At 45.2% G+C, this 12,297-nt stretch overlaps 1 protein-coding gene across 1 annotated transcript in view; it reads left to right on the top strand.

Annotated features, from left to right (window-relative positions):
• The first annotated feature begins 2,539 nt into the window (after nt 1-2,539).
• The window catches only part of SSH2 (slingshot protein phosphatase 2), a 102,177-nt gene continuing 92,419 nt past the window's right edge, over nt 2,540-12,297 (top strand). The window contains exon 1 of the mRNA XM_059829364.1: nt 2,540-2,617. Within this exon, the coding sequence (XP_059685347.1) occupies nt 2,555-2,617 (63 nt within the window). The 5' untranslated portion in view covers nt 2,540-2,554. The remainder of the gene's footprint in view (nt 2,618-12,297) is intronic.

The following is a 12,297-nucleotide window of genomic DNA, read 5'->3' as shown; positions in this document are numbered from 1 at the left end:
GCGTGCCTTAAGCAGCCCTGTATTTGCAGAAATCCATTTGCGAGAAACAAAACAATAACTTGGATAATACGCTTTAGAGAAAGGTGAAGAGCATTAAGATTCCTGTCATATGCCAGAGAAGAAAAAACTCTCCCATCCTCAAATGTGACTCCTTCCTCCACTGAAAATCACGGCACAAGCTTTACAGCAGCCTGGTCTCGTATCTGGCTACCACCTCAACACGCTGGTTGGTAACCACAAAGAATCTCTCGTTTTGCTAAGCTTCACGATGCTATGTATAACCAATGTGTAGCCAAGCGCTGGCGTCCATGCTGCTTATGTTCCCAAAACCTTCTCCAAGGGACTACCAAGTGACACAGGATCATTTTTACCTGAAGGGAAGAAATGCTTTGCCAGGAGACAAAGCACTTTTTCAGTTTCACAACAAATAAGACAGAAAAATGTAGTTAGGAGAAGAAACACCATATTTGAGTAAAATATAACAAAAAGCATCTACAATGAATATAGCAGCAAACCCAAAGAGTCTTTAAAATTATTGAAAACAAAAAGGTTCCCATGTGCTCCATTACATTGTTGATCCATGACATTTTTAATTAACGTTTTACTTCTGTTCTTTCCTGAACTGGGTGCGAACTAAATAAAAAGGTGACTAATATGGTCTGAAAAATACACTTTATGCAGTTCAGTTATATAGCTGGAAGAAGTAGCAAATACTGATAGGGAAGAAGTACTGTTGAAACTACAGATAGAGCTTTTTTTTGGTAGCCACACCTAAGAGCCTTACTGGTCTAGCTACGTCCTTTGAAAGTGTGAAAAAATCCGGTACGTGCAACTCACAAGCAGAGAGCAGTCCTTTTTATCCCAAAACTTGCGGCTTGCTTTATCTATAATGGCAAAAGGATGTCTGTATTTGGAATGGTCTTTGCCAATCTACATCTTCTGTACAGATCCACCAAAACCACATCTGTATTGCAGATTTGCCCACAGAAAAGATAAAATAAATATATGGGAGGGAGGGACTGGAAAAGAGGCTGGTCAGAAAAAAATATGGTTTTATTGGGAAGCTGTGGAATATTCAAAACTTGGGGAATACTAATTTAAAAGGGGTCTGGAAGGCCGTTTCTTGACCTCTATGCCATAAATCAGAGTGAGCTGCTAGCACACTTTCCATAAATACTGTGTTTCAAAATAACAACATGATGGCTGTAAAAGGCAGGATGATTACTCTTTCTTCACCTATGGGTTTTGCTTATTCTCCCCATGCGCTCTGATGCCACTGGGGGTTCTTCGGAGTCTTTCATGTTCAGGATCCTGGCTTGCTGTGCAGCGCAGTGTAAGCTCAGCTTTAGGCCAGTTTAGGGAGCCAGTCCTTCATCTTCTCTTCCCACTAGGAGGCAAAATGCCTCATTAGTGAGCCTGACTTCTTCACTGCAGAGAAGCCCAGCTACCAGAGCCGCCCGCTAATTATTTTGACTGCAAGGCACTGGGGAATAACCTAAGGAGCTACCATGTGCCTTCTCTGGTGCTCAGATTTACAGGCGCAAGAGCCCCGTACCGTCCTGTCAGTCTGCGGAGCAGATGAAAGCAATATGAACCATGTGCTCAAAAGGAATCAGTGGGTTAATACACACTCTTGACAAAGAACAGTTTGTTCTGTTTAATATTTAGACTGGCTTCCGTTCATCACACGTAGTGTTGTCATTAGATGCCCAAGACTTTTCTCCATCCCAATTACCTCCTTGCCAACATTCCCACGAATTTGGTAGCACCAGGCTGAAACTGCAGAGCAAATGAAGCTTAATAGTGTTTGGCCCTTTGTCTCAGAACCCAAACTGTCAGGCAGTATTGCATTCTGGGGAAGTTTGAATGCTTTAAATGTCACGTATACTTATTAGACCAGTTTTTTGGTGTTTGGGCTTGAGCATTGACGTACAAATAGGCGTTATATGCTGTTTTCATTACAGAAGGAGTTTCTATTGCTCCCTAATGCAAGGAAAAGCTGCAGTGTGTGAGCGTTGAGGCCGACTTTCACCCAGTGCGGTGCCATACGTATTGTTACAGTTCCCAGCAGGACGGGATTCCCAAAAACCACCACTTTCGCACACCGGAGCGCCCTGCCAGGAGGCACGGCCTGGGTGGCCGCAGCCAAGCTGGCACACAGCGCTAAAGCCCATCTCTCGGGCTGAGAGGCCGGAGAGGGAACGGCGAGACCCCCTCCCACCCCAGGCCGCAGAGCCGGGGCGCTGCCAGCCGCGCTCGCAGGGGCCGGGCTGCGGCGCAGGGAGCCCGCCGGCGCAGCAGGGGTTAACCCGCCGCCGCGGCCCGGGGGCGGTGCCGCGCTGACAGGTGGCGCATGCGCCCTGGCGCCTTATTGTGCCCGGCCGGCCCAGCCCCAGCGCGCCTCAGTCGGCGAGAGGCCGTTGGCGCGCGTGGAGCTGCTGCCCCCTGCGGCCGGCGCCGCGCCACCTCCGCTCCCTTCCCCGCCCTCCCGCCGCCGGCACTCGCCATGGAGTAAGGCCGCCGCCGGCCGGACGGGGGGCCGCGCCGCGCCTCGATGGCTCTGGTCACGGTGCAGCGCTCGCCTACTCCCAGCGCCACCTCCAGCCCCTGCGCCTCGGTGAGTCCGCCCGCGAGCCGCCCGCCCGGCGCTGAGGGGAGCGCGGCGGTTGGTGGCCGTTAGGGTCCGGCGCGCGGCGCTGCGCATGCGCCCGCCAGACCGCTCGCGCTTCCCCCCCCCCTCCCGCCCTCAGCTCCTTCCCGCCGGTCGCCGGGCCCTGACAGCTCCCTGTGGGCAGCGGCGGGCGGTCGGGGGGCGCTGAGGCGGGCGGCCGCCGCCGCTGCCCTCGGTCCCTGGAAACGGGGTCAGACGCCCCTGCGGGGCCCTCGCGTCGCGCTTGCGTCGCTGTGGCCTGGTGACAAGCGAGGGGAGCGGCGGGGCGTCCCCGGTGCCCCTCGGCAGGCCCGGGCTGGGGTGCGGGAGCCGGTGGGGCTCCGCGCTCCCAGCCCTCAGGCTGCGGAAGGGCTCTCGGGCACCGCAGCCCGGGTGGTTCCCGCAGGGTGCTGGTCAGAGCCGGCCCCGAGCCTCGGCCCCCGTGTTAAGGTGCTGCTGCCCCATCTGCAGCGCGGAACTGTCTAAATAAAGCAGCTTGGTTTAATTTTGTTTTCATTGTATGTGGTGGGAGAGAGGCGGGAAGCGTGCGTGGAAGCAAACCGACATTGTTCGGGCTACGGCTGTTTCAAGATGATTTAATCTGACAGTACCCTCTGGGTATCTCCAGCACGCGGCCCTTCCTTTGCGAAGAGCTAAGACTTTCTTTTTTTTTCCTGTTTTTTTGAATGTTGTATATAATCTTCAAGAGACTGGCAAGCCCAAGACAAATACCGAAAGGCCAACAGATTTGAGATCTCTGGGCGAGATGTGCAGAAGGAGCAGATGTTCTCATTGCTGCCCTGAATCAGGAAGTGAGGCAGGCGGCTGTAAAGACCTCTTGCTTTCCATGCTCTTTAAACTTGGGACATGCTGTTGTTTTAGTACTTCTGTACTGTAAAATCTTGCATGTTAACCCCTTAAACTCTTGCCTACCGATGATGTGGCTTGTTTCTAATATCGCTGAGAATGAAAATAGTGAGCTTGCTTTCACTTTCTGTATGCTTAGTTCTCAGTTGGCTTTTTTGCTTAAAAAAGCCTCTTGCATTATCACACTGGTGTTATGTCAGGTTTGCAGATGTTTGGGGGGGAGAAGGGTTGAAGTCCCAGTTGCTTCCGTCATGGGGGAGGGGGGGTGAAAAAGGCAACTACTCTGAAAATATTTCTTGTTGTGTTAGGTAACCTCTTCTGAAACTAGATCAACTACTTGACAGGTCCTGCCTGCCCTGACAGCATTTTAGCTGTCAGAACACTTTCTTTTTTTTTTTTCCCCCTCTTTCATTCCCGTGTCTCTCCTAAGTTATGTTTATTTAGCAACACAGATTAATTTCACTTGTATTTCTCTGCTATAAATATTAATGTGCTGCATTACTTCAGAGGTTGCTTCCCCCTTTTGACTTCTTTACCCTTTCCACGATTCCTTTTCCCATACCCTTCTTGCATTTAAGACATCTCGCTGAGACAATAGGTAGATCTCTCTTGGCATCTTCTTTCTTTCTCCCAGCTGGATACATAACCCCTTCCTTTGTTAAATATTTGATATATATGAACAATTAGTTGTATTCTGTAAGGCTTTCCCATCTGCAACAGCCAGTCTGTTTCCCAACCAATTAAATTAAATTGAAACGGTACTGATTTTTTGAGCGCTACTTACATTTTAAACATATAAGCAACTCCCTGCAGAGCCTGATAAATCCAGAGAATGCAGCTTTTGGTATATTTACCTATATTCTCTTTCTTCAGTTTCATAGTACGGAGGTTTATTCTGTACCAGTGGTCTTTGTAAATCCTTGGTGCCCTATGCAAAAGTAAGTGTGTGACTGTTTTCCTGGCCTGGTTTTGGTTCTCATAATTAACTTCAACTTTCTCAGCCTTTTTTTGCAGTCTAGAGTGGAAATTATATTCATCGTATTCAGCCCTTAACTGCTGTTGTTGGAGTACTTCTGCATTTCCTGTTATGACTTCCTAACCACACTTTAGGGTTTTGACTGCCCTTTTAGCCTCTTGTTAGATAGCTGGGGTTGGTTGTTTCTCCATCCTTCTGTCAGAATTTTGTTGAGCTTGTGTGTGTTCTTCCTCTATCACAAAATCGTTGTTTCTTCATCAAAACTTTTGGTATCATTTCAGGTGATGATCCTTCCTAGGCTGCTAAGGGCTTGTGAACAGGGCCGTCACCTTTTTAGTGCTTAGGAAGGCTTTGGTCCTGCGAACCTGCCACACTAGCCATTCTTATGGATCCTTGTTGACTTCAGCAGGGGATCCTTTCAGTATTAAGTGAAATTGTTTCAACCAATCTGTTGTAAACTGATGGTAGCTTCCTTCTGTACAGGCTATCTAGCTCCAAGTTACCTCTTTAAAAGAAAGCTCATCTTGCTAAACAATTTCTGTGAGTAGTATAAGGGTCTAACTTGCTGCCCGAAACCCTGCTGTTTCTGAATAAAGACTATCTGGTAACTGCTGGAAGCTTGCTGTTCCAGCTTGTGGGCAAGGAAGAAGCACGTTGGTGTGCAAGGGTATGGCTATGTTTAACTCTGTTTCCAGGTCACTAAGAATTTTGAGGACAGAAGTGGATTCCCTTTTAAAATGCTTGATGTCTCTTTGCTTTAAACTTCTCAGACAAGGAGAAAGGGTGAAATTGATGTCCTCAAACTGAATTTCTGCATTAAGTATGCCCTATAAACGGTTATAATTGGCTCTCATGGATTCAGGGGAATAGCTGATCTGAATCACTCTGAAATTGGATGGCTTTTATTTATAGGTTTTTATCATGCTCTCGCTGCCATAGAGCATCTCGTGAGCATTAATTTCAGGGTAGTTCATGCAAAGTGTCGATTATACATTTACAGCTCTCTGGTTGCTTGATGACTTGTAAAATTCCCTTAATTGCCTGTCCAGACTTTTGCTATCTGTTTGTTTTGGCCTTTGGTTATGCAGGCACTTCTGAGAAATCAGACTGCAATCTTCACTTCTGTACAGCAGAACAGTTGTCTTCTGACGTGCCATGTGAGCAGAAAATGGTAAAAGGCAGGACTGTACTACAGTAAAATGTAAAGATACCATGAGCCGGAGAGGGGCTACTTGGTGCTGATCAAGGCCTTTGTTTACCTTGTAACAGAAAATAAGATCTTTTGGTTTTTCTTCTCCTGTGTGTGTTTGGGGGGAGTTGAGGGGGGCAGGTGTTCTCCCTCCCATTACTCAAAGAAGGTTGTTTTGGGAGGAGGACGACTTGAGTCAAAGTGAGGGAAGGCTCCTGGAAGCGTGCCTCTGCATTGTAGCAGGTGGGCACAGTAGTCCCATCATGAACAAAAGCAGTGAAATAAAAAGGCCATGTTCACAAGCGCTACTCAGACGTGCAGTCAGAGCTCTGCTAGGGCGATTTGAAAAATCTAGCCTGTTGCTTTTTCTCTCCGTACCCCAGATTCTTTGACCCTACTTCCCAGTATTTGTGCCGTATTTCCTGTCTTGCAGGACAGTATCTTGTCAAGTGGTAGGGCTTTCCCATCCTTCCCTTCTAGCATCTTCATTTCAGTGGAATAAAAATGACAGCGTATTTTCTTTGGGTCCTGTCTTCACAACTGTAAGACAGTGAACAGAAAGAAAACTGAATGAATTTAACTTGCTATATCCTTTGCTTTTGGGGTTTAAATTAAAAAAAAAAAAGTTGCTCACTGTTGGTAACCAAAATCTAACATTTTAAAAGGGAATAAGTTAGTTTGCTTGGGCTGTTAGTACGCATGCATTGTTCAAGGCAGTTGTGTAAACAAGGACAGTTTTAACATCAGTTTTAAGCTACTTTTACTGCTTGTATCTGTAAGCAGTGGACTGTCTCTCAATCTCCCGTTGGCATTAAGCTGCAGATGTCTTACGCTACCTGACAAACGTGGAATATCTTTATTGCTCGCTCAGTAGCAAAGTCTGGGCACAGCAGCCACATTGGCAGGTCTAGGGGCAAGCTGCAAGAAAGAATTCTAGCTAAGGCAGAGAAGAGCTAGTAAAAGGGGCCTGCCTCAAAATCCTTTGTGAACCTTGTTATCTAAGGCACTGGAAGTTGTTGGGTAACTTCAGTCACCAGGCTAGCATCGAATCTGTGTCACCATGATGATGGGAGCAGTGGAAAACTGCTCTAATACTCTTTGTAGCTTTCCAAAAGACTTTTGATCATTATCTGTATTGGGAAATAATCTACTGAAACTTGCCCTTTTAAATTATTTTTATGCACAGTTCAAAAAAAAAAAAAAAATCTGTAATCTCTTTGAGGTGCTGTTTTCCCTTTGTCTATTACCTCTTTTTCCTGAGAAGTGAAGAATCTGGGCGGGCAATCTGGCTCTGACTGCTCTCGCAGTTCACTTGTCTTCCCTACCCTCAGGGAGACAATATGCTTTTATTGGGAGGGAGTGACTGACCCAGAAAGAGAGGACATGCTGCATATATTGTTCTAAAATGCACAGTTTAAAAAAAAAAAAAGTTTAAAGCAAATGAAAACCTAAGCCGTTTGACTTCCCCTCCTAATCCCAGGAGAACAGCTTGAGTAGGAAGCAGAGTCCTGCATATGTGTTTGGGAGTCTCTGTCATGGTTTGCTCGAGAGCTCCTTGCTGGTGGAACATACAGGAAATATTTTCCCACTTATTTATGGGGAAGCTAAATATAACATTTCTCTACCCCTGGTCCTGCAATTGCTATTAAACAATGTGGTAATTGTGATTTTACTTAATCGTTGATAAGTCCAATCTATCTCACGCAGAACTTTTTTTTGTTTGTTTTAATTAGTTAAGATCTTGATAGCTGCTGCTTCTATAGTGTTGTGGAGGGTTGATTTTTCTAGGGGACTCTGATGTAGCTAGGAGAGCAGAAGCTTCTTACGAAATATTTGGTACACATAAAAATGCCTAATATTTAAAGATGCTATCATCTGTTATTTGTTGTTTTTCCTCAACTGATGTTTTTCAGGTATAGCCATAGCTCATTCTGAAAACTGAAGTTTTCAGAGCCAGTGGACGAGAAAAATGTGCTGATTCCTGCTTTAGGCGAACTTCTTGTAGTGCCTTACAGATGCCTCGATTTCCTGTTTTGCCAACTGTCACCATTTGGGAGATAAAACTGTATTAGTGAGGTGATTTGTAACTTCCTCCCTCTCTTTTGAACTTCTACCTCTGTTGAAAGCTCTGCAAGGGAAACAGGAGGCCTCTACTTCTTGTCAGGTGTGATGCTGTATTGTTAAAAGGTGAAGGTTTCTATCCAGCTGTACAAGACAAGGCTCTTGCATTGCAGAGAATTTTTGTATGTGTAAATGCATTCATATGTGGTGAGACTCTCCTCTTCCTAAAGCAGCTTGATGGTTAAGCTGAAGCTGCTTGGTGACAAAAGACCAATCCTTCTCTTGAAGATTTATTGTCTATTGTATACACATGTACCAGGCTCTTCTTGAGATCTGCATGAAATGCAAGGTCCCTTTTTAGGTTGAGAACAGTATTCGGAGCTGAGGAGGATGATGATGATAGTTGAATTGAAACCTCACCGAGGATCATACAGGAACATTCTTGAAACTTGCAGAGTACAAGAAAGTGCCTTTATCTTTTTTCTCTCTTTTTTTTTTTTTAAGGGATCTAATTGTCCTTTTGTAGGATATCTCAATGATAGCTTGATTTTTATTTTTTTTTATTTCTTCCTGGAACAGCCAACCTTTTATTTGCATTTCCCAGATATGTTTCTAGTTTTTCTGAGCATTCATACCTTACAGCCACACTGATGATTAGAATCACAGAATCACTACGGTTGGAAAAGACCTGTAAGATCATCAAGTCCAACCATCAACCAACCCCACCATGCCCACTAAACCATGTCCCGCAGTGCCACGTCAATGCGTTCCTTGAACCCCTCCAGTGATGGTGACTCCACCACCTCCCTGGGCAGCCTCTTCCACTGCTTCACCACTCTCTCCGTAAAGAAATTTTTCCTGATATCCAGTCTGAACCTCCCCTGGCGCAGCTTGAGGCCATTTCCTCTTGTCCTATTATTAGTCACTTGGGAGAAGAGAGCAGGACCACCTCCCCACAACCCCCTTTCAGGCAGTTGTAGAGAGCGATGAGGTCTCCCCTCAGCCCCCTCTTCTCCAGACTGAACAACCCCAGCTCCCTCAGCCGCTCCTCATCAGACTTGTGCTCCAGACCCCTCACCAGCTTCGTCGCCCTTCTCTGGACATGCTCCAGCACCTCAATGTCCTTCTTGTAGTGAGGGGCCCAAAACTGAACACAGGATTCGAGTATTAGGTTTGGTAGTGGAGCGGTTTAGCTTTTGCTGGCTTTTTTTTTATCTGATTTGTGAGAAGAGGAGTGTAAATTTAGACCTGGCTATGACTGTCTTTGACTGTCAGGTCTAATATGCTGCGCTATTTGTTGTTGAGCTAAAGGATGTACTGAATATAAAAGACCTCTTTAATATTGTGCTTTACATTAACACACTTGTGAAGTTGGCAGCTACTTCTCCCATATCCTTCCCCTTCTTTTGTTTATTGGGGCATTGCTTTACAAGTTGTCAGTTTTGGAGTATTTGTGTCTTGACCAGTCAAGTCCAGCCAAAAGAAGCTATGGTAGCTGGCCTAGAAGCTGAAGCCTGCTTTTGTTGGGGGAAGTTAGGCTGCTTGTAGTACTTTGTCAGCGTTGACCTAAAATGGCCGTTTTTAGGTTAAGAGGGAAATTTTGTCTTTGTACTTATTTCACCTTTACTTTTTTATTATTTCACTAAATATGATGCCATTTGTGGCATTTTTAGATAAAACAACCATACAACTCAGTTGCGTCTTTCAAAATACGAAGACACAGAAACAAACAGAGTGAAATATACACTGAAGTTGTCACCTCTTGAGTTCCAGGGGTACATAAATTCTTGTGTTTTGAAAAGGAGCTTGTAATTTGAAAATGTAAATAGCCTGTGATGCTGTAGTGAGTTGTTATCTGACCAATATTGATTCTTGCTGTTTAAGCAATGAAAGAAGATTGAGAAGGACAGGGTTCTGTAATATCTACAGTTATTCTGAGAGTCAGTGATACATTTACTTAAGTGGAGAATGTTATTTTGAGTGGAGACTGCCATTCAAAAAGCAGTCTGCTGGAAGTATTTTAGTGGAAGAGGGCTGCCTTCATTCAGCGATAATGCCCGAGGATTTCCAGTTACTGGAAAAAAAATTCTGAAAGATCTATAGCTGCAACTATTCTGTCTTGGGAAATGAAAAAAAAAAAAAAGAAAGAAAATAGCCTTTGGGCAGCTTAGCTCGGTGTAGCTGCTCCCTGATCACAGCCTGCAGCTCAAGGTTTCATTCTTCAGTCACAACAAACCACATCCTCCCAGTACCACGGTACAACTTTGCGCCGCCGAAGCGAGAAGGCTGTTTTGCAGACTGACTCTCAGGAGCAGCTGTACGCTGGAAGCTCTTGCTGTCCTTGCAAGAATGTACTGGACGGGAAGACTTCAAAAATGGTCTTGTACTTCTAGAATTCAGCTGACGTGAAGTTTTTACTGTCTTCATATCTGACTCTTGCTGATGCCATTAGCAAGAAGTATGTACTAAGCTGCTGGTCTTCTGTGACTGATACTTCTTTTATATAACAGGCCTTGCAACATGAGAGCACTAGGCTTGTCAACTGCCTGCTCCAAGTCTTTGAGTTGTTTAGTTCAGCCTGTGAATTTAAGGGTCTCCTCTCCGTGCCATTGATTTGCCTGAGCTTCCTTTTAATTTGTTCATTGGGTAGTGCCAGGGAAGCTCATATCTTTTGTATAAAGGTTGGGGGGGATCTTGGAAGCAAGAGAAAGAAACAGGTGATACCTATTGGAAGTAGTCAGTGATTTTAAAAAGGCAGACAGGGTTTCTTACCTTTTGGCTGGAAGCTGTTCCTCCAGAGCGCTTTGTTTAAAGGGACAAAAAAATTATGAAGGCTAAAAACTATTCTTGCATTTCTGAGTTGGGCTGTATAAATTGATTAGATCACTGTCAGCCATCTGCAAAATGTCTTACTGCAATAGTATAATATTGCAGTGTGTGTGTGTTCCATGTGTTTTTGTTAGCATTTGGGCAGGCTTCTGTATCTGCCGTTTTGAATGTGTCAATAGCTTTTTGCCCAAATAGAATTGCTCTGAATATGCATCTTATCAGTGTTGCTCATTGCAGGCTGATCTCCTCTCAGAAGGCATAAAACGTTGCTGTAAGATGACTCACGCAGTTAAACAGCTTGTTGCTTCCATGGAGAGACGCACCCTTACTGCGTATGCCAGCAATCATGAAACTCCTGGCAAATACCCTGTGACGTGAACTTGTTATGGCCTTGGTAAATGAAATGCCCGTGGCACTCGCTGAAATGCATTTTGCTTGTGGCTGCTTGCTGCTTTTGGGTATACTAGTCCTCCTTCTCCCAAGGAACTCCTCAACTGAGGCTTCATGGAAATAATGAAGTTACTGCATCAGTGTAGGCTGTTTCAAGGTGAAATTAGTGGAAAACTTAAGGCCACAGTGTAAACTTCTGGTATTGAAGTAATCAAAGACATTAGAATATTTAATCTGACCTATTTTGAAATAACTGTTTTATCACAGATCATACTGTCCCTGTGCTAAGCTCATACCAGAGCTCGGGAGGTGGCTTGGATGCTTGAGCTTTCTGCTGCTCTGCAAGTAGAGCAGGGCAGGAGATCTCTGGGAAGTGAATTCCAGAGACGTCGTCTCAGGAGTTGCGCACGTCTGGGACTTGTGATGCCAGGCTCCCTGTTGCACAGCTTACCCCCTGCCCACACCTCAGTGAGGTGAGCCATAAACAGGTCTGAAGCGAGATAAAGCAGGATCTGAAAGGCAGAAGACCCTAACCTGACTCCTGTGTACTGTGGGTCCACCGAGTCACGTATTTTCTCTATTTAGTAGGCTTTAACACACTTGCTGTGGCAGTGGGTATATGATACTCTCTCCTTAGAAGGCAATCTGCAGGCTGCTTCGGTTAGTTTGCCTGTAACTGGCTTTGCTGTTGTATGAATGGGGATGCCCCAAAGGGAATTTGGAGCGGGTTCCAAATCCAAGAGTTTGTTCTCCCTCTTGGAACAGCTGAGAAGCGATAGGAAGTAGCTGGGGAGGAATGGAACTGTAAGGGTTTTGCTGAGGGATACCGCATTCATTTGTTAGGTCTCAAGGTCTCCTTAGCAAAAAGGCAAAAGCTGCTGAGTTAGGCACATTTGTCTTCAACTTTTTAAACCGGATTAAATAGCTGAGAAGTGGATTTTAATGTGGAAAGCTAGTCCTGTCACAGGGCACAGTGGTTGTCCTGTTACTCTCACCGGCTGCTACCATGTCCCTTCTGTTTTGATGTACAGAATTATCACATTTAAAATTGCAGCAAGAACTTTCAAGACTTGTTCAACTGGCTTGGTTTAGCTTCAACGGCTAACATCTGAGAAATGTGTATATTAGGATTGTTAAGAAAAAACCAAAACACTTCAAGCTTTTCATCTCTATACCTTGTAGCGTCATGATGAGAGGGATGGATAGGGCATATGCCTTGCATGTGTAAAATGCTTTGCTTTCCAGAGGAGAGCTTTGTTGGTAGTTAGAGGTAGTCTCAGTCTTCTGTGTGATGCAGGACCAACCCTTTGGCTTAATCCGTCTGAAGCTGGAGTT

The sequence above is a fragment of the Gavia stellata genome, chromosome 25 (genome assembly GCF_030936135.1).
Source record: "Gavia stellata isolate bGavSte3 chromosome 25, bGavSte3.hap2, whole genome shotgun sequence".
NCBI classification, from domain to species: Eukaryota; Metazoa; Chordata; class Aves; order Gaviiformes; family Gaviidae; genus Gavia; species Gavia stellata.
The sequence above is the reverse complement of the archived record's forward strand: the minus strand, read 5'-3'. Positions and strand labels throughout refer to the sequence as shown.